At 38.6% G+C, this 19,809-nt stretch overlaps 1 protein-coding gene across 2 annotated transcripts; it reads left to right on the top strand.

The window, feature by feature from the left end:
* The first annotated feature begins 219 nt into the window (after positions 1-219).
* Positions 220-18,917, top strand: tnfsf11 (TNF superfamily member 11). Of its 2 annotated transcripts, XM_081369384.1 has the most exons (5): positions 390-605; positions 5,879-5,914; positions 11,111-11,249; positions 11,663-11,808; positions 17,346-18,917. In XM_081369384.1, the coding sequence occupies exons 1-5, from the start codon at positions 420-422 to the stop codon at positions 17,934-17,936; spliced, it is 1,098 nt and encodes a 365-aa protein (XP_081225510.1). In that variant the 5' UTR covers positions 390-419; the 3' UTR covers positions 17,937-18,917. The 2 variants fall into 2 exon arrangements, with proteins under 2 accessions (XP_081225511.1, XP_081225510.1); XM_081369385.1 differs by lacking the exon at positions 17,346-18,917 and having other exon boundaries at positions 220-605; positions 11,663-13,383.
* Positions 18,918-19,809: the final 892 nt, after the last annotated feature.

Below are 19,809 nucleotides of genomic sequence, written 5' to 3'. Positions count from 1 at the left end.
TACTGCTTTTAAGAAGCTATCGGTTTTAATCTCGTTATGGTTTGCATGGTATGCCTATTTTGTGTGCGAGAAGGACAATTAATAACCACAAATGCATTGATTTATTCAGAACATTTATAAAGAGGAAGTAAGGGCAGCATGACTAGTCTCTCAGGAATAGTGCAGACTTCATGTAGTGGGCTAAGATATAAAATGTGACAGCATACTCAACCTGCTCTTGACTAAACTCACGCAAAAAAAAAAAAAAAAAAGAAGGAAAGAAAAAAAAAAGACGCCTGAAAGCGAGATCATCTGTGTCTATTATCTGATTGGCTGTTTTACGAAGCTAACTGCATTGCCCACCCCCATGTTTATATGAATCGTTGATCATTTGTTGAGTCCTCCCACTGAGAGAGGATTTGTTCCGCGAACGAGCGCTCATGGCAGCTAATGATTATCGCGCGTACCTGCGGAATCATATAGATATGGAAGAGGCTCCGGCGCGCGCTCCTCAGACGGGCTCCACGCACAGAGCGCTCATATTCTGCACGCTCGCTGTCATGGGACTGCTGCAGGTCGCGTCGAGTGTGGCGATTTTGTTGCACTTAACCGGTTATCTCCGAGAGGTAAGAACACAATTACTCTCTACTTCTTAAAGTCTTTCAATACAACAGTTAAACTGGACTTTTCACAATTTTAGTGCATAAGGTTTGACATGCGTTTCGACAGGTTTGAGACCAGGTTCCGTTTAACTTGTTTTGAAATCTGAATTTCAAGTGTTGCAGGACGGATCAGTGTGTGTGTGTGTGTGTGTGAAACGCGCCTATTCTGTTCAAGCGCGTTTGAACATCAGAAGGAGCGCGCGCTCGCAGAAGCGTATTGTGCCCACTCAGTGCTTTTTGTGGGTTTTGAACGTAACTTTTAAAACCATTGCTTCTGTGTTTTACATGCTGCACGATTGTTGGAAGTAAAAGTGTTTGACATAAGAAATAAAAAAAGTATGAATTTGGTCCGTCCAATTGAGTCCCACCTTTAAAGGGTCTCCGAATTGTCATCACCTCTGTCTCTTCAGCGTATGTCTTTTGCCATTTAATAATAATAAAAGCTAGTATCCAAAAAAAAAAGTAGCTTATAGCCCATTTCTTCGGGATTTGAATCTCTGTCATTGCACGCGACACGAAATATTACTTTTCAAGTGTTTGTGTTGTTTTTTTCTTTTTTCATTAGAGACATTATTGCTACTAATATCATCTAAAAAGGATAGGCCTATTGATCTTAATGTGAGATTAAGTGTTTTATTTGTAGTATATTTATTCTCTCTCCGAATTCTCTCGCAAACGTTATTGTCGTTCAATTTGCTGGTTAGTAAAGGTTTAAATAGTTTAATTTTGTCCTCTAAGTTTTGTTCTGGGGAAAACTATAGCCGTCTAATCCAATTGCTGACGCAGGAAATTCTGGTTTTAGGCAGTGTTGATCTTCATGAATGTGTTGTTGGTCCAGCACTGGTTTCCTTTTTTCGCATTTTCCATAAATCTGGAGAAAACAGACATTGACCAAATACTGTTGAGAGTCTCCCACAAGTGATACAAAGACATGCGGTGCCAGCCAAAAGCTGGACTTGTTTGCACATTCTTCTATATGACAATTAAAGTTTATAACATTTCTATAAAATAACACAAATGGAAGAATGGGAATTATAGAGACCGAAACATGTAGAACAAATAAAAGGTTCTTCTTTGTCTAGATTTCAGCTCTGCTTACCCTGGACAAACATTTACTCAACCAACTTTATGAACTGCATCCTGAGATGCTTTTAAGGATCATAATTTCCTGGAATTCAAATCGTCGGCACTTTGGACTGGCAGTGTAGGGTTTTTTTTTTTCGCTGTCCGACCATTGTTCGCTGGTCATGTAAGGTATGCACTTTCCCCCTGACTTCATTTGCTCATCTGGTGGTCTATTTAAATGTTTGGCAGAGGTGCAACCATTGGGATGCTGAGAAACAGCTATCACATGTTGTCTTACCCAGATCTCTCTCCTGTCGTGTGAAAGCTGTGGAGGATATTATGACATCTTGTTTCATGAGGCTTTGGCACAAGCACAGCGGTGTATGTCGGAAGCTTCTTGTGCATGCGCTGGTGGAGGGCCAAAGCAACAGATGCAAGGAAAGGAAAAAGTTGAGTGTCAGTTGTGTTTGGCGCATGGTTCATGTTGTCCCCAGGAATCGATACAGGGACAATCCTCAACTGAACCAAACCATATATGATTATGAAATGCGTGTCATTCATTTTATAGTCCATGGATTTCAAATGCAGTTCAGTTTATCAAAGGAGAGGACACTGCATTACAAACTGTTGTTACTTGAGGTCGCACACAATTTCAAGAATTGTCAAGTCAAGAATTTTGCAGTATATCATATTACTTCCTGATTGAGCACCTGCACCCTTTATAGTTTAAGATGCATTCTTAGTTTTACTGTATTACCTCTTGATCATAGCATAAGATCTGTGAGAATGGTCTATTTCACTTCCAGGAATGTGGAGAATGTAAAAAATGGTAGAAAAACATGTTTGTGCTTGAGGATACTTGAGGAAGAAAATACTTCAGTGTTCTTCCTTCTTCATTAGGCAAATAAGGTTTCACATTTGAAAGCAGGAGATCCCATCCTCCCTTCAGAGCGCTTTTAATTGATGAAACCACACCTTCTTCAAAACACATGAACGCACACACACACACACACAGCAGAGTCTCCAACGAAAGATGCTGTTAAATTACCTCATGTCGCAAAGCACATAACATTACAATAAAAAAGGGTTCCGAAAAATGCAAGAAGCGAAAGCACCAGAGAATTTACACCGTCGGTAGAATTGTATAAATGGCAGACATTCAAATTTTGCAGCAGAACTGGAACTTTTTGCAGTATTCTTCGGGTGCAGATTCTATGTGAGCCTGCTACTTATCCAATGTTGCCAGATCAGGTTGACGGTTTCCGGGCCCAAAAGCTCTCAAAAACCCTCTCAAATCCTTCACAGCCAAAACAATGTGATCATTTACCTCTTTAAAACTTAACAATGACAAAAAAAAAATGATAAAAAATGAACAAATTCCTTTTGAAACGGATCCAAACATGTACAGTAAAACAAAAATGTTACTACCCGGACAGGTAGAAACTTTAAACATGTCAAATATTTGCAAAGGCAGTCAAGACATTAAGACTTTACACCTCGCACACACCTTAAAAGCTGAAAATGTGTCATTCGTGGTCAGAAAATGAACAATAATAATGCGTGTAACTTTGTGTTCCGCTTTAACTTCAAACAGAACTAGTACATCTTGCTTGAAGTTCACATTGTAGAACAGCACAGAACTTAACACAGTCGTTAATCATTGATTCAAACCTCTTTCGGCAGCTGTCGGGGACAAGTAAAGTTCAGTCTGGATAGTTTAAAAGTTGCAGATGTCCTGGTCAGGCCAGCGTGCCTATGACCATGGAAAGGAGTCGTCCCATATTTGATTTCAATTCAAGTCATTCAACTGTGCTCTCAGAGTTAGTTATAGGCCTATTTATTAAGGGGCTTCGAGACATCTCACATCACAGGCGTAATCCACGTTTTGAGAGTTGGGTCACTGTCCCACGCTTTGCTGTAGATACAACTTACTGTATATTTATACCACTCTGCATCATTGACATCGACATAGCCTTAATCACTGCATAGTCAAGTCACATTTATTTATATAGCGCTTTTTACAATACAGATTGTTTCAAAGCAGCTTTACAGAGATAACAGGAAAATAATGCTAATAATGCAAAATAAAGTTTGTTTCCAGAAGAAAATAGCGTCACAGTCCAGCTTAAGTAAGTTCTGTGATGTTTCATTTTTGTTGTAAAAAAGTTATTAATTTAGTTCATTTATATAGCCGCTCTGGAGAAAACCGTGATGTCTTGTCCAGCTCAGTTCAGTTCTCATATAATGGTGTCAATGCAGGCAATGAAAAAAAAATAAAAAATCATACACTTGTCAAACAGTGTCAACATTATTGTTGAAAATTAAATTTAATGTCCCCAACAAGCCAAAAGCCAAAGGCAACAAAGGTGGAAAAAGGCGACAGTGGTAAGGAACCAAAGCTCCTGAATGTGGCAGAATGGAGAAAAAAACCTTGGGAGAAACCAGGCTCAGTATAGAATATTATGAAATATGTTGTGTGCCTTATTTTGTGTAAGAAGTCACACCATCTCACAGAAGGATGCTCAACTGTCATTGTGAAGTGAGTCTGGAGTAAAAAACTTTATTAAATGTTGTCTTTTGTTGGACAGGAGTTAAGTCGTTTTTGAAAATAAACGCGTGTTGCTTTTTCAAATGCACGTCATAAGAGACTCAAACTCGCAGTGCTTTCAGATGGAGCAGCGTTTACTACTGATCACAGAGCCGTACGTCACTGACAAGCTGCGCATAAAAAATAATCGCAATAAAAGCCAAATCGGTTCAAACACGATTTTAGGTTAATTGCGATTAATCGTGCAGCCCTGTTGTTGCTGCTGTGGAGTAAGTACAGGACTTGCTACTGCCAATACACACATGACAACGCTGCTGTGAGTAAGACATAACATACATGAATTACCCGTAGCAGATCTATACAGGTGGAGCTGGGGAAGGTGGAGGGTTTCTGAAAGCATGCTACAACTGCTACAGAAAATGCTGACCGAGTATATGGAGGTCGGCTACTGAAACAGCAGGAACCAATCAGCTGCGCCCTATAGAGAATGATTTGATTGCAAACAAGGTTGAGTTAAGGACCATCAGCCATCTAGAGTTTCATGACTGTATTTGTATTAGTTTGTACTTTGTATTAGTTCACACTGAATTGGATAAAGTATATCTTTAAAGGGGGGGTGAAATGCTCATTTTCACTCAATCTCCTGTTAATCTTGAGTACCTATAGAGTAGTATTGCATCCTTCATATCTCCAAAAAGTATTTAGTTTTATTATATTTATAAAAGAAAGATAGGCTGTACCGAGTCTTTCCGGAAAAAAACGAGTGGCTGGAGGCGGGCCGTGTGGGCGGAGCTAAAGCTGTGCTGACGCGCCGAGCTAACAACACTCAGACATTTGAAGCAGTTTTACTCACCGCCCGGTTCCAACCACGGCCGCGAACCTTTATCATTGCGACTGCTCGATCCTTAAGCATTAGACGATCTGCAAATCCGTCGATCTGGGCTTTGTTTATAAAACAATCATCGTCGAAATGCAGGGAACAAACAGTCTTACACAACTCCGTTGATGCTCTGAAAAAACAAACTCCATCCACTGGTCCCTTAACGCTGGGTTCTTTGGGAATCTGTGCAGGGTTGTCTTGCCCTGGTAACCAAAAACACACTTCTTTGGTGACATTGACTTCCCAAAAGCCAGGCGGAGCGCTTTGATGGCGTACTGCTTTCGCTCTCTTACTCTGGTCTACGAATGCGCGCGCGCCCGCGTCCTTCCGGAGAAGTGCCCTTAGGACCCATATAAGGAAATTCCGCCCCAGCTGACGTCACACAGACCCAAACTCGAAAAAAAACTTTCCGAAACTTGTGACAAACCGGAAGGACAATTTTTGGCACCGAAATACTCCTTCAAACGTACAATTTAATTTTTGAAACTTTGTCCATGTTTAGCATGGGAATCCAACTCTTTAACAGTGTAAAAAACTCAGTATGCATGAAATAGCATTTCACCCCCCCTTTAAACACTTTTGTGCTCCGGGAATGTCAAGCACAGAAAATGTCTCTATATGAAAATAATGCTGCTTTCCTGTAAGTTCATTAAAATCATGCAGTGTGCAGTGGTACCTGTTAGTTAATAGCAATCCAGCTGGATGCAGTTGTGTAACTGAACTGTGTTGGTTTGTTTTTTACAGGTCGACCTTGCCTCAGCCCAGCAGAGTCCTAATGAGGTGAGCTAATAAACTTCAAAAGATGAGTCTGTTTTTCTCAAGTTTGTGTGCTTTGGCTCAGACTCAGAAACCGCATCAGTTTGCAGAAACATTAGTTTTCTCATGTTACACAACATGTTTTGGAATCTTTTGAAAGGAATACAATGATTACACCTTAAATCTCACCATGTCCCTTAAGGCCCGTTCACATCAAGGACGATAACTATAAAGATAACGATAAAGATATAATTCTAATAATCGTTCTCCATATGAAAGAATAACAGAGTTCACACCACAACTATAACGATAAAGATATGAGGAACGATATCGTTGGGATCACTTTCAGAACGATTTTTTTCCAGCTGTCAAACGATAAAACACTGACAGCCAATCAGAATCCATTCTAGCAGGTCATCCATTTTCGCTACTTTGAAACCGCAGCGCGGGCGCGCGCGTGCTTAGAATAAAAAGACCGTTATCGGTCGTTGGTGTGGACGCATATATAGTTATCTTTATCGTTATCTTTATAGTTATCGTGCTTGGTGTGAACGGGCCTTTAGTCTTTAGACCTTTTTATATGCTTTTTTTTTTTCAGGTTTTGAATTGATCGTTACTGTTCAATGATGAACGAATGAATGAATGAGGCATTTATATAGCGCTCTCATATGTACTACTGAACACCCAAAGCGCTTTACAATTGTATCAGGGAATCTCTCCTCAACCACTACCAGTGTGCACTTGGATGATGCGACGGCAGCCAAGGTACATTGGTGCCAGTGCGCTCACCACACACCAGCTATAGGTGGAGAGGAGAGAGAGTGATAGAGCCAATTCAATTAATGGGAATTATAAGGAGGCTATGATTGACAAGGGCCAATGGGTGGAATGTGTCCAGGACACCGGGGTTACACCCCTACTCTTTACAAGAATGACCACAGAGTGTCAGAACCTCGAAGGACGGATATCGTCTTACTTGACATACTATCGATACTTGACATAGTTGACACTCATAATTATTTCGGGAAATTATTACTAACAGCGTACGCGCCACGGGTTCAGAGTTAATGGTTAGAGAATTAGACTTGTAACCCGAAGGTTGCAGGTTCGAATCTCAATACCACCAGGAAACTATTGAAGTGCCCTTGAGCAAGGCACCTTTTGCTCCCCGGGCGCCGCAGTGAATGGCTGACCATTGCTCCGGGTGTGTGTGCACTAACTTGGATTGGTTAAATGCAGAGGACAAATTCTGAGTATGGGTTACCATACTTGGTCCTCACACATCACAATCTTTATTTAACATTTTTAAATGGTCTACAGCAACAGTTTCGGTTACGGATGCCTCCTTTAGCTTCAGATAGCTATTCTAAAATTCTTTTAGATCTCCTTGGATTATTTTCCTCATTTATTTGAAATAAACTTACATTGCAGATGAATAAACTGTAGGCTATATATACATTTAATGTAATATTGAAATATTTATTTATTGAAATATTTTTAAATTATTAGGTAAGCTAAGCATCAAGCATTGGTCATGTAGATAGATTCTGACAATTATGACATCCATTACTGCTGTATTTGTTCAGAAACTGAAGCTATTTGTGAATTGTACTTGTCATATTTTTAGTATAGTACAGCAAAACACTTCCAGTGGGCTATTTTATGGAAATGTCAACATTGGAAACTCAGACTGCATCCCTTCAGTTGACACATACCCCATGCATATATAAAACTATATGTTATAAAAACTGTATATGTACAGTTATTTTATTTACAAGTTTTATTTGTTGCACCTGTTTCTGAATATTGCTTCATCTATTTAGTATACTCTATTTAGATCAATCAATTCTCAGAAACAGGTGCAGTTATTTTTTTATCCCCGAGGGGGAACGGACAAATGAGCCACCCAATCCCCCAGACTCGACATGCCCACTCACTTTGTGCACTCTGGCGTGGACCCTGTCAACCAAAACCTCCTTTAGGCTAATTTATTCATTCTTAGCATTATAGACATTCCACGTGCCCAAAGCATGGCATTTCCTCCTATTAGCACAAAGACATTCCAAAACTAAGACCTGAATTAGTGTTGATTGGACTTATAGAATGTGCTTCTTGCATTAATAGTACAAATGTTCCATTGTTAAACATAGGTTATGCGTTGGTATTTTCACAAAATGTACTTGATTAAAGACGAGGATCAACACACCGGAGAATGCCATGGTTGCTGTAAACATTTCCCAAACCAGGATGGTGTAGTCGCTTGTGAAAAGGTCAAGCCAAAGTCCCTGGAACTTTTCTTTGTCAGGGTGGCTTGCTTTGCCTGGGCATGAGAAGTGTACTAGTTTTATCATTACCCTGGGACAACTTAAGTGTTTAAATATATGTTATATCTTGGCTTTTTTTAATGCTGCTCAAATGCAGTTTAGTTTAAGAGCGTGTTTGTACTGGCCTACTTTGTTTGCGGTGTACCAAAGTTCTTAAGAAGGTCAGAGCATCGAACAAAAACCAGAACTCTGCACTTGAAAGACCTAATTATTATGTTAGTTTGTTATTTGATGCTAGTCTAGGACTAAAAGCCTAATATTATAACATTTAGATATTTAGGTCATATTTCATAAGGATAGCTTTTACTTAGGCCTTAATCTACTACCACTTATACAAATCTCTTTGTGGTATGAAACTTGTGGTATGTCACACAGTTGAAGTTCAATTCAGTGTTTTCCTGAATCGCTAGATTGTTGGCTTCATTTTAAAGACACCTTGCAACTTGAATACCGTAACAGACCTTTTATTGTTTTAGATTATTTTTTTTGTTTGTTTGTTTTTTCAAAAGTTGCTTGAGGCACTGAGAACATTTCAGTCATAACTGAGCTGTGAAACTGCAGAGGGGAAACCCCTTTATTGCCTGTTATGTTGGTAGTGTCCTTGCATTCTGGTCTCCTGCATTTGTACTTTTTTTTTATTTGATTTTCTTGGTGTTACCCAGAGCCATAGAGAGAAAGAGTTGCGACACTCCCATAGACCTCCGTTGTAAAAAATGGCGGCGCTTTTAACCGCCTACTTGAAGATCGGATTAGTTCCAAACACTGTCATTTGGGCATTGGACACCATTCACTTACATTGCTGCGCGTCGAGTTGTTCCAGAGTTAAGTTGCTGAAATATCGACCTCTTTTGAATTATCAACTGTCTATATTGTATCAGAGGCCCTTTGCGATGCTTATACTGGTCTTCATTTGTACATGCACAGCGTAATTATTTATATTTTATCTTGGTTGTTTCAACCAATTTTCAAGCACTGCCTGCTAGCTAGTGCGACTTCGTCAGCTGTGACAGTAAGAGTTCGGTAATGAATCGCTACCACCTTTATAGCAACTTTTATTTAATAAAAATTTTTTGGGATATACTAACTTTTCATTATGTTTTATTGTCTTGAGTGAAGCGGCTTGTGAGAACAATGCTGGACCTCTAGGATTGTTATGGGATCACCAGTCCTGTCTGTTTCATGGATCACCTGCCCCTGGTTTTTGTTTTTCTTGTTCACACACACTCACACAAGCACACATTTTTGTTGTCTGTCATTGTTTAATAAAAAATATTTAAGCGAACTCTGAACGGACCGCCACGGCAGACCTCTTTGCGTGATCACGAAGGTAGGCTAATGGCTGAATCAAAATTTATAAGCAAAATCACGGGAATCAATAGCCTAATACAGCCCAGTTTTGCTAAAATAAATATCATGAGACGTCCATCATCAGATGAATGATATGGAAAAGTTAAGTTAGAGCCGCTAAAGACAGTGCTGCGAACATGAACACTAAGCTTTTCCCTCCAAAAATATAGCCTAAAACTTATCTCCAAATGCAAAACTGACATTAACTAAAATGCAATAATGCAATAACAGCTGAAAAAGTACTTGGGTGTGTGTTTTATTTTATATTTACCGTTCAATAATGCAATCGCTGCTGTCTGTCCCATAGAAGAACATGACAGCCAGCGTATGTTTTGGAACTATTGGGGCTTACATGAACCACGTGACGTGACAGCCATAGCGGCGACATCAAAGAGTGTCACAACTCTTTCTCTCTATGGCTCTGGTGTTACCTATCATGCACGGCACCCATACTGTATATGAAGACTTGTTTTTTTTATGTTAAAATTGTTTCTTCTTTGAAATGTCAGATTATAAGTCATTTTCACTGTAATCAGGGAACAAAAATGTAAGTGATCGTGCCTCTGCCGACCCCAAAGGGTTAAGCCATTTTTAGGCCGACGCAAACCGTGTTTATCTCAACCAGCCCATTGCTACAACAGTGACTTTAAGAGTGGAACTATCTGTTTGCTCAAAAAGTTCTGGAAACCTGTCATAACTTTTGCAGTTTTATTTAGTAGTGCTAGTGACAGAAATAATTTTTAGGACACTTTTGGTAACAAAGCACATTCTGGTCATGAGTCATGAGATTCAGTTCGAGAATGAAGCAATGTAACCATTATTCAGAATTTTGCAGCTTGTGTGAAAAAAGGAAATGTGACCATGAGGACACATGTGGTCACAACAGAGTGTATCGTATTTCTTCTTTGAATGAACAAGAATAAATAGGAATGTATACCTTTACACCACTTCCAACAAACTTGCCTGGTTTCTATTTCTGCTGTATTGTGCTAGGTACTGTAGATACTGTATAGCCAATGTGAAATATCATTGGTCCAGAATTCTGCTCCTCATAGCTCTACATTAAATATATACAATAAACATCAAATATCCAATGCTTGAGTCCCGTTCTCACCAAGAACGATAATCATAACGCTATGTGTCCACATCAACGAACAATATCGTTCTGTTTATTATAAGCAGGCGCTGCAGTTTTGTCGTCTGCCGCTTTAAACGCTCGAGCTCTTTAAAGTCGAGTGGATTCTGATTGGCCGTCAATGTGTTTGTCGTTCATCAGCTGGAAAAAAAACATTGCGACGGTGATTCCAAAGATATCATTTTTTCCATCCCATTATCGTGATAGTTGTGGTAATGGACTGCTTTTCTTTTATATTTAGAAAGATTTTTGTAACTACATCTTTATCACTGTAGTTATCCTGCTTGGAGTGAACGGGCCTTTAGTCTGTACATATGTAGTTGGTTTCTTATTGGAGTCTGCGTGATTATAAGAAGCTGCACTGTGAATGATGGATTCAGCGAGTCATTAATGTGTTTGTTCTTTCTTTCTCAGGAAATGCACAGTGAAACATTAATAGGCGATCCGATGAAAACTTTTCAAAAGGAGAGGAAGGAAAGATGTCGACAAAAAAAGGACACGCGCATTCCATCAGCTCACCTTCCTATAAAGACAACCACAGATTTTTTTGCCAGTAAGCATAAGCTGTTTATTTCAGAATCGCATGACATCGGAAAAGTTTTCCTGAAATGTTAGACTTGTGATTAAAAAAAACAAATTGTTGGTAACCTATGTTAAAGGGATAGTTCGGCCAAAAATGATATTAAACCCATGATTTACTCACCCTCAAGCCGTTCGAGATGCATATGTCAATCTTTTTTCAGACGAACACATTTTCAGTTATTTTAGAAAATGTCTTAGATCTTTCAGTGGTTATAATGATTGAAAAATGATTGACATATGCATCTCGAACGGCTTGAGGGTGAGTAAATCATGGGTTTAATATCATTTTTGGCCGAACTATCCCTTTAAGTGATCTTGACGTAATATATATCCATATTAATATCATCAATGTTTATTCTGACCATGTTACTGGTGCTTTTGCAGAAGATCGAAATGATTTAACCATGATCCACTGGGACGAATTTCATGGGGAAAATTTGAAGAAGATGAAATACCGTGATGGGCGAATTTTAGTGGAAGAACCTGGCTATTACTACGTCTATGCCAAGACCTGCTTTCGATATATTAAGGTACACAACTCGGACAAAGTGGACGTCAGCAACGTGCAGCTGTTTCAGTACATTTGCCACGAGAAGCACACGCAATCTGTGATCAAGCCCATTGTCCTCGCGAAAAGTGGCAGCACGCTGCAGTGGAACATTGTGGAGTACAACATGTACTGTGTGGAGCAGGGCAGAGGTGTCCAGTTGACTAAGGCCGACGGTATTTTTGTCAACGTATCCAATGCATGGCTGCTGGACCGTGAAGCTGAAGGGACATATTTTGGTATTTTAAAGATAAGCGATTGACTTGCATAGTTTTTGCTACTGAACATGTGCATATTTTGCAACCTTGCAAACTTTTTCAAAGTGATTATGAACCACTGAGCACTTGTTTTTGATCACTGACTTTTGAATTTTTTTTTAAGAGCACATAAATCGTGTGCCAATACTGGCAATAGATATCAGTCCAATGTTGGTACCCATTGGAAAAATGCTCCAATTCCCAATCGCAGCGGTGGAGTGATGCTGGACAGTCCCAGTAAACAGTAGTCCGCTGCGACCTCCACAACAGAGGAACACAGAGGAATCATACGAACTAAGTGGTCGAATTTAGTTCGAAATTAAATCCACTCAATACGAACTTCTTGTTCACATTATATCACATTTGCGGCTTTGCCCGTAGTGACATTGTTATCGGTGAGCATGCAAAAAAGACGACATATCAGTGCATCGCTAGTTTAAGAAATTTGACATGAACATTTTCATCATCACAGTGATTGATTGTAAAAACAAAACCGTCCAAATACCATGAAATGTTTCTAACGCAATGTTAAAATGATAGCTACAGACTACGGGAAGGTTTCTCTCAGATCATTGAAAGCATGATTGATTGAAGAAACCTCGACGTCAAGGAAATTTGAATTGCGACAAACTGTTGGATAAGTACTTCGTGTCTCATCAAGAATATGTACTGATGCTTTACTGATCGACGAATTTCACTGTTGGAGGTTTGGAGCTTCCTTTCAGATGATATTTTTAAATTTCTTGAACAAAACGTATACAAAACATGCAACAAAAATCAAGGCAGCTGGACTGCCTTTGAGAAGCGATGTGCAGAACCAAACTGAGTTTGGTACGCTCTAATTTAATTTTGTTTTTAATGCACTAAGTGTATTTATTTATTTTCAATAATGATAGAATGTTTGTCAAATGTTCTGTCTGTTGTACAGTTTTGTACATTGTGTATAATTGCCTTTATTCCATTCTTCAAGAGGTTTTGGACAAAGGGCATTGACTTTTCGGTCTGTTATACATGCGCTTTTGTCCCAGGCACAGGGCTCCTGTTTAAAGCTTAAATGGATTGGTTTCTCACTAGGAAACTTTGTATTTAAGTATAATTAATTTGACAATTCTGTGTGCAAATGTTTATGGACAGGAGAATATATTGTTCCAAGCCCAAAGCAAACCTAAAAATGTTTGCAAACTTAAAGTCTAAGATTTTTTTTTTTCATATGTTAGCAAAAGTTCGGTTTTTTTTATGTTAATTTATACTATTCTGCCCAATAAAGATACTTTTCTAAATAAAATACTAATTTGTTCATGAAAATGCTTCATTTGATAATGTGACGTAAATCAAGTGTCTCATAAACCCTGTTTTCAACCACCGGAGGCCTTCACCTAGGCATTCATAGTTTACATATGCGTTAAGTCTATTTTCATATACCTCGACAATGAAAAAGTGCATGCAGTTCCCAGCGTTAACTGGCTCCTCTCTGGATGTGACAGCTAAAGTAAATGTTTGGTCTTTCCTTTCTTTGTGGTATTGTCAAGCAAACGGGTGAATTACACTGGCTGTGGGGTGGGAACATGGTCATCCTTAAAACAATATCCACCCGTTAGTGGCGGTTGTTTTAGCCTCTAATTCGCTGCAGATATCTGCAGCATAATTTTGCTTGGACTTAGTTGCTGAGAGAATAGAAGTAGGAGAACCAAAACAAAACAGTGTCCCATTGTGTGTTGTCTCAAGTTAGCAGATTCATTTGAGAGGAACTCCCAGTGCTAGTACTCGTCACTCAACATAGCCAACCATTTAAAACAGTGTGGTCTGTGAAAATCCAAGTGTGATGGAAATGGCCACATATGAAGTTTGACCTCAATATTGCAATTGCAAATATATATATATATATATATATATATATATATATACTGTATATAACCAAACTTGTACGTTTGTTTAATTAATATAGTCATTACTTTCAACTACAAGGACACTGCCAAATAAAGTGAGACCAAACATACTATTTTATAAAATATAATAAAAAGTAGTGTAACCATAAAATAAAATAACAAAATATTTGTTTTTGTACTTTAAATACAAATGTACAGTAAAAAAAAGAAAAAAGAAAAATTTTTCATTTTCTTCATATTGTAGTTTTTATTTTAAAACAAAATTGTTTTGCTGCTTTTATAAAACAATAAAAAATATACCAAAATATTTAAGCCAACATTTTTTCAAGATTTTGCCTTTTAAAATTAAAATTTAATTTTACTACAGACCCTGTTTTCATTTTGAATGCTGGCACAGCAAACTTTCTTCTGTCTGTAAAAGTTTCATTTTTTTAGGAGCAATTACATTTCTCAATACTTTCATCGGCACACATGTGGTACCATAAAAATGTCAGGATGTTTGCCAACTGTACTGCGTGCACATACTGGCTTTATGTCCCCTATATAACAAGAAGGCTCTGCTTCACTGGACTTGAGTTTTGTTTTGTTTTTGTCTTTTCTTTTTTTTCCTTTCTTTTTAGACTTTATTGTTTGCATGTGTAAAAACAAAGGTTTCGGGTTACTGGTTTTCAAAGCCAAAATCGTAGCATTGCAGCTGAACTGATTGTTTAAAGTTTTTGTTTCGAGACAGTTGAACAGTCTATCCATTATCTTCTCAAGCAGCCATATATGTGAATGTCGGTCCATTTACAGCTCGTTCTATACGGCACATACTTCACCAAAGCACATTTCTGTGGCCATCAGATGTTAGTAACCCAGTGTGAAAGGTAATGGGCTTGATGTGTAATGAAACGTTTTGTGACCAAATTGTGCTTAGTAAGCATATATCACAGGCATTGATATATATTATTAGATTAGCTAACTCCGAGTGCCTCTTTTAATGGGGTTCTGTGGTGAGAGGGAAATAGCTTCAAGGTTAGATTTATGGAGCAGCTGGGAGCTTTGTTATGCACATTAAAGTTGCTTAGCAATTTGCACGCTCACGCATTCTTCCTTTGCTGACTAAGCTTCACCAGTTGTTTTTACTGGTCTACACAGCCCTCTGACAAGACAGATTGAATGTTAACGTCTTTAACATGGTACCAATTCACAGCTATGCTGATGGTACACTACATGATATGTGATTGTTAGTCATTGACATCATTACCAAAAATGAAAATACTAAATCCATTACAAACTACTGCACAAATAAATAACATAAATAAGTGAATAAAAGATATTGGTAACACTTTACAATAAGGTTTCATTAGTTAAACTTTAGTTACTTACAGTAAACTTAAACTGCACATCTACAGTATTTATTAATCTCTGTTCATGTTAATTTCAACATTTACTTATATATTATTAAAATCAAAAGTTTTATTTGCTAACATTAGTTAATGCACTGTGAAGTAACGTGAACAAACAATGAACAGCTGTAGTTTTATTAACTAACGTTAACAAAGATCAACAAATACAGTAACAAATGTTTTGCTCATGGTTAGTTCATGTTAATACATTGACTAATGTTAACTAATGAACCTTATTGTAAAGTGTTACCAATATATTTTTCAAATAAGCACACACACACACACACAAATGCCCCCTGATGATGTTCGCTTGTGTTTCCACAGGCTTCAGGACCTTGGACAGCACAATTCCAATCAATGTCCAAATTTATCAGACAAGACAGTGGCCACTGCAGATGACCCAGTCACATGACCATGCACATGTGTTCAGGGTGAACTGTGCATGCTAAGTACCACCTTTAATCAAAGCAGAACATACAAGTTCCACCTAGACACAATGTGTAAAGTCATGATGAAGCGTTTCTGTGCATTAGTTGTTGATTGGATGGAGGCAGATCTGGCAAAACAAGCTTCGATTGTAATAAAGGGGCGGGTTTAAGCGGACTAAATGAAGCCATACATCAAGAAAGAGAAGTCTGTCATTTCACTGGAAGATCCAGTTATGATATTTTGATTAAACATTGTAAGGTCAAAACATAAAAAAAAAAACCACATGTACATATTTTTGCACAATACGATCAATAACATGGATTTAGAAAATAGATAGGGTGAATATTCATTTCATGCTGACTTTAATTAACAATCAAATTTTATATAGAAAAGAAATTAGAGTGTTTTAATTATTATAGTAGGGCAAATTTTGTACTGTTGATTTTGCACTCCAGCACCACTGCTATTCCAGTGCAATATTTATTTGTTTTATTTTTGTTATTTAAAGGAGAATGAATAAAAAAAAACACTTACAGAGGCAAAAATGTCATCCAGATATTACTTTTCGAAAGACCGAGCTGTTTTGAACTCTGTTATCAGATGAAAAAACACAATTTGAGCACCAAACAGGAAGGGTTGAGGTTGAGGCAGGGAATACCCTGCTGACTCATATGAGGTGAACTCAACTCTTTGTGATGAGATTACATATCTTTAAAAAAAGCTTCTGAATTTTAACCGATTAAAGTCTGTGTGGTACTGAGGTCATCGGTTTACGTATGGATTCAAAAATGTTCAGTCTAACAAGCCATTTCTCAAGATCTCATATGAGCTTAAAGAATTTTTTTACATTATAGGTTTGCTGAAAATTTTCATTGAGTGTGAACACTAGTTAAAACACATAGTTATGTAATACCTGAAGAGAGCTGTCCGTTAGCATTTCCATTCTTCTCAATGGCAGTTTTTGGAAGCATTTGACCTGGATAGTCATTACTTTTTCTTTAAAAGCAAAACAAAAACCTTGGTTGAAGTGAATGAGGCCAATTCATAAATGCATAAATAGAAAAAAAACTCACTGTATTAATAGTATAGCTTCAAGACAAACAAAATGTGTGTGATTTTATTTTGAAAAAACTCCACTTGCTTTTCAGTGTAAAATTATGTCCATAGTTGTTAATCATAACCAATAAAATTTATGTAAAATTGACAATTTAAACAGCTCAAATAATACACATTTGATCAGAAACTCCTCCAAAAAGTTGTACCTCACCGTAAGCTTGTTTTCTGCTTCTACTTTTTAAGAAACCAAGGGATGAGTCAAAATTATATTTTGAGGTAATCAAAAATCATGTCACAAATGCTGTCACTTAAAGTTAATTTGCATTAAACATGTTTTTTGAGTGTTCTAAAGTGTTTTTATTGAAAACTGTTTCTTTAATAACAATAGTACTTCTTAAATTCTCTTGCGTTGTATGATCATGGCAACCACCCATTTGTGACAGAACACAGAATCAAAAGAAAAGAAAGAATAGACATTCATGTTAACTCCACTCTGCTGCACAGATCCGCCTCGGGCCTTCCAGTCTCCAGCTCTGTCTCTGCCTCTGGCTTCCGGCTCCATGTGGGACCGTCATTGCCCTTATGGCTCCACCGGGCTCCCTCGTCCCTCTGCCTCCACCTGCACATTCCTGCAGTTCGCCTTCTCCTCCTAGATCAGGAGGAGCATTCCCTCGAGGACCACATGATGGATATCCTAGACCCCGCCTCTGCTGGCTCTCTTCAGTCACCTCATCTTCTCCTCTCTTAACTCTACTCTGCTGCACAGATCTACCTCGGGCCATCCAGTCTCCAGCTTTGCCAAGGCACATGGATCCCTTGTCTCTGCCTCAGCCAGTCACACCCCCTTGGCCTGTCGACCAGTCAGCCCCACCTTCCCTCCCCCTCCCTCGGCTCCATGTGGGACCTTCGTCCTTATGGCTCCACCGGGCTTCCTCGTCCCTCTGGCTCCCCTTGGTCAGTTGTCACTCTCCTGGCTCCACCACTGGTGGTCGAACATCTTACTCCACCCTGGCTCCTCCCACCACCGGTTCCACTGTGGGCCTTCGTCCTGGCTGTGCTCAGGGTCTTCAGTTGTCTCCCTTCACTCGCCCTTAGACTTTTCTGCCTGCCCCTCCTTGGTTATGTCCCTCCCCAGCTCCACATCGTCTTGCTGGATTCTCATCCATCATGCAATCATTCCAACCACCTGTTTGTGACAAACAGATGCTAACTAGACGAAACCACTCATGTAAAACATGACTCATTGTCTGCCCTCATCTAGAAAGCACTCTCTTACCTGGAAACTTACCTTGGGAAACCTTCCATAATGTTATGTTTTATAGTGTGTGTTGGTTGCCGCTAACTCCTAATCAGCTATGGGCCACTATTACCTAAAAATTGTGTCCATTAATGCAGATTGTCTGTTGTTCTCACTACTTTGAGTAATGATAAAAGTAGCCAGATTTGTTTTACAAACTTTAATGTTGCATCAGTCATTCACGTTGTAAGACTGAAAATACTGGTTGAGGCCCTGGTCTGAGACAAAGGGCTAATTACCATTTGACCTCCCCCATACGACCTCACTTCCGCAAACTACTAAGAACTCACACAAGAATATGGTTTAATGTGAATGTTTATCATTGACTGTTTTGTTTTTGGTGTCATTTGAAATGTCTCAAAGTGAGTGGTACAGATATCTCATATCCAGATAGATAAAATAAAAGGTAATAAGGTTTATAGAAGTTTAGAGAAAACTGGTTAAGCCATTTGAGGGTGGTTTTCCCATCCCCCGTATCACCTGGGCAAACAGGATAAAGGAAGGTGTGCGTGCTCTATCTGGGCTCTTCTTTGCTGGTCACGAATGGAATAGGTGGTCTCTTTCTCTGTCTCTCTCTTTCTCTCTTTCTCTCTCTCTCTCTCTCTCTCTCTCTCTCTCTCTCTCTCTCTTTCCCTTTTTCTCTCTCTATCTCAGGTGCAAACTGGGTAAGATTATTTGGTGTAACCAATGTATAACCATGTACTAGATATTTGAATTGATTGTGGAATTGATCTCTGATATCTGAAATATTAAATTGTTACATGAGATTATTCTAACTGATCTTGACATTGTTCCTTTAATGGTTAAAAGGAATAGTCAAACATTCGCTCACTTTTAGTGAGGCACAGATATTATTAAAACCTTTCATTTATGGAGTCAGATGAAATTACGAGAGAATACATGATTAATGTATTACAAATTTAACCAACCAATACTTTGCATGAGTGGGGACAGAACACGTGATTCCTTCCCCGTGTATTGGCGAACCGGCAATTGGACCAATATATAACGGGCCTTACAAAATGGTGACCTCGGCGACGTGATCTCGCAACACAGACGAGAAACGTCCTTTCCAGCAAGTATTGGGATTCTAAAATCAACAAGAGGTTTGAACAACTTCCCTTTCTTACGTGGTTGTGGTAAGTCAATTTTCTTTGCATTTTGCATCAAGTGTTGAAGAAATGTTTGATGCGGCAGCCAGATGAAGAATGATTCGATTTTAAAGATCTCCTTGTTTTGCCTAAGCAACAAGAAACAAAATCTAAAGTGAGAATAACATCTCCCAAATAATTAATAACTCGATGAAGAGCTGAAAAAGTTACGCCTAAAATTTTTGCTATTGTCCATGTTGTTTTCAAAACGCTTAAGGCTACGCTAAATGCTAAAGCCATGCTGCGGCCAAGGCTAATGCTAAAATGCTAATGCTAAATGCTAAAGCCATGCTAACCCTTGTTTTGTCTCACTGGCTGACTGGTAGGCCCAAAAGCCACATTGAAAACATTAGTATCCTATACTAAACCTAAACTAATCTTGACAAACTCTATATTGCATTTAAAAGCTTAAACTTTAACACAGATGGAATTAAATTAAGTAATTCAATGTAATTTGCTGTGAAATCATGTGTACTGATCATGTCCTGTTTACATTATGGGCTGAAAAGGTTGAGCCTAC

This window comes from Scardinius erythrophthalmus (assembly GCF_964197995.2).
Source record: "Scardinius erythrophthalmus genome assembly, chromosome: 6".
In the NCBI taxonomy this organism is placed as follows: domain Eukaryota; kingdom Metazoa; phylum Chordata; class Actinopteri; order Cypriniformes; family Leuciscidae; genus Scardinius; species Scardinius erythrophthalmus.
This window is presented reverse-complemented; position numbering and strand designations above follow the sequence as displayed.

Bases quoted from the DNA above. Each gene is read 5' to 3' on its own strand.
- tnfsf11 (XM_081369384.1), top strand. From the start codon at position 420: ATGGCAGCTAATGATTATCGCGCGTACCTGCGGAATCATATAGATATG. The intron at 11,250-11,662 runs GTAAGCATAAGC...GTGCTTTTGCAG, and splicing joins AACCACAGATTTTTTTGCCA to AAGATCGAAATGATTTAACC. The intron at 11,809-17,345 runs GTACACAACTCG...TCTGCTGCACAG, and splicing joins CCTGCTTTCGATATATTAAG to ATCCGCCTCGGGCCTTCCAG.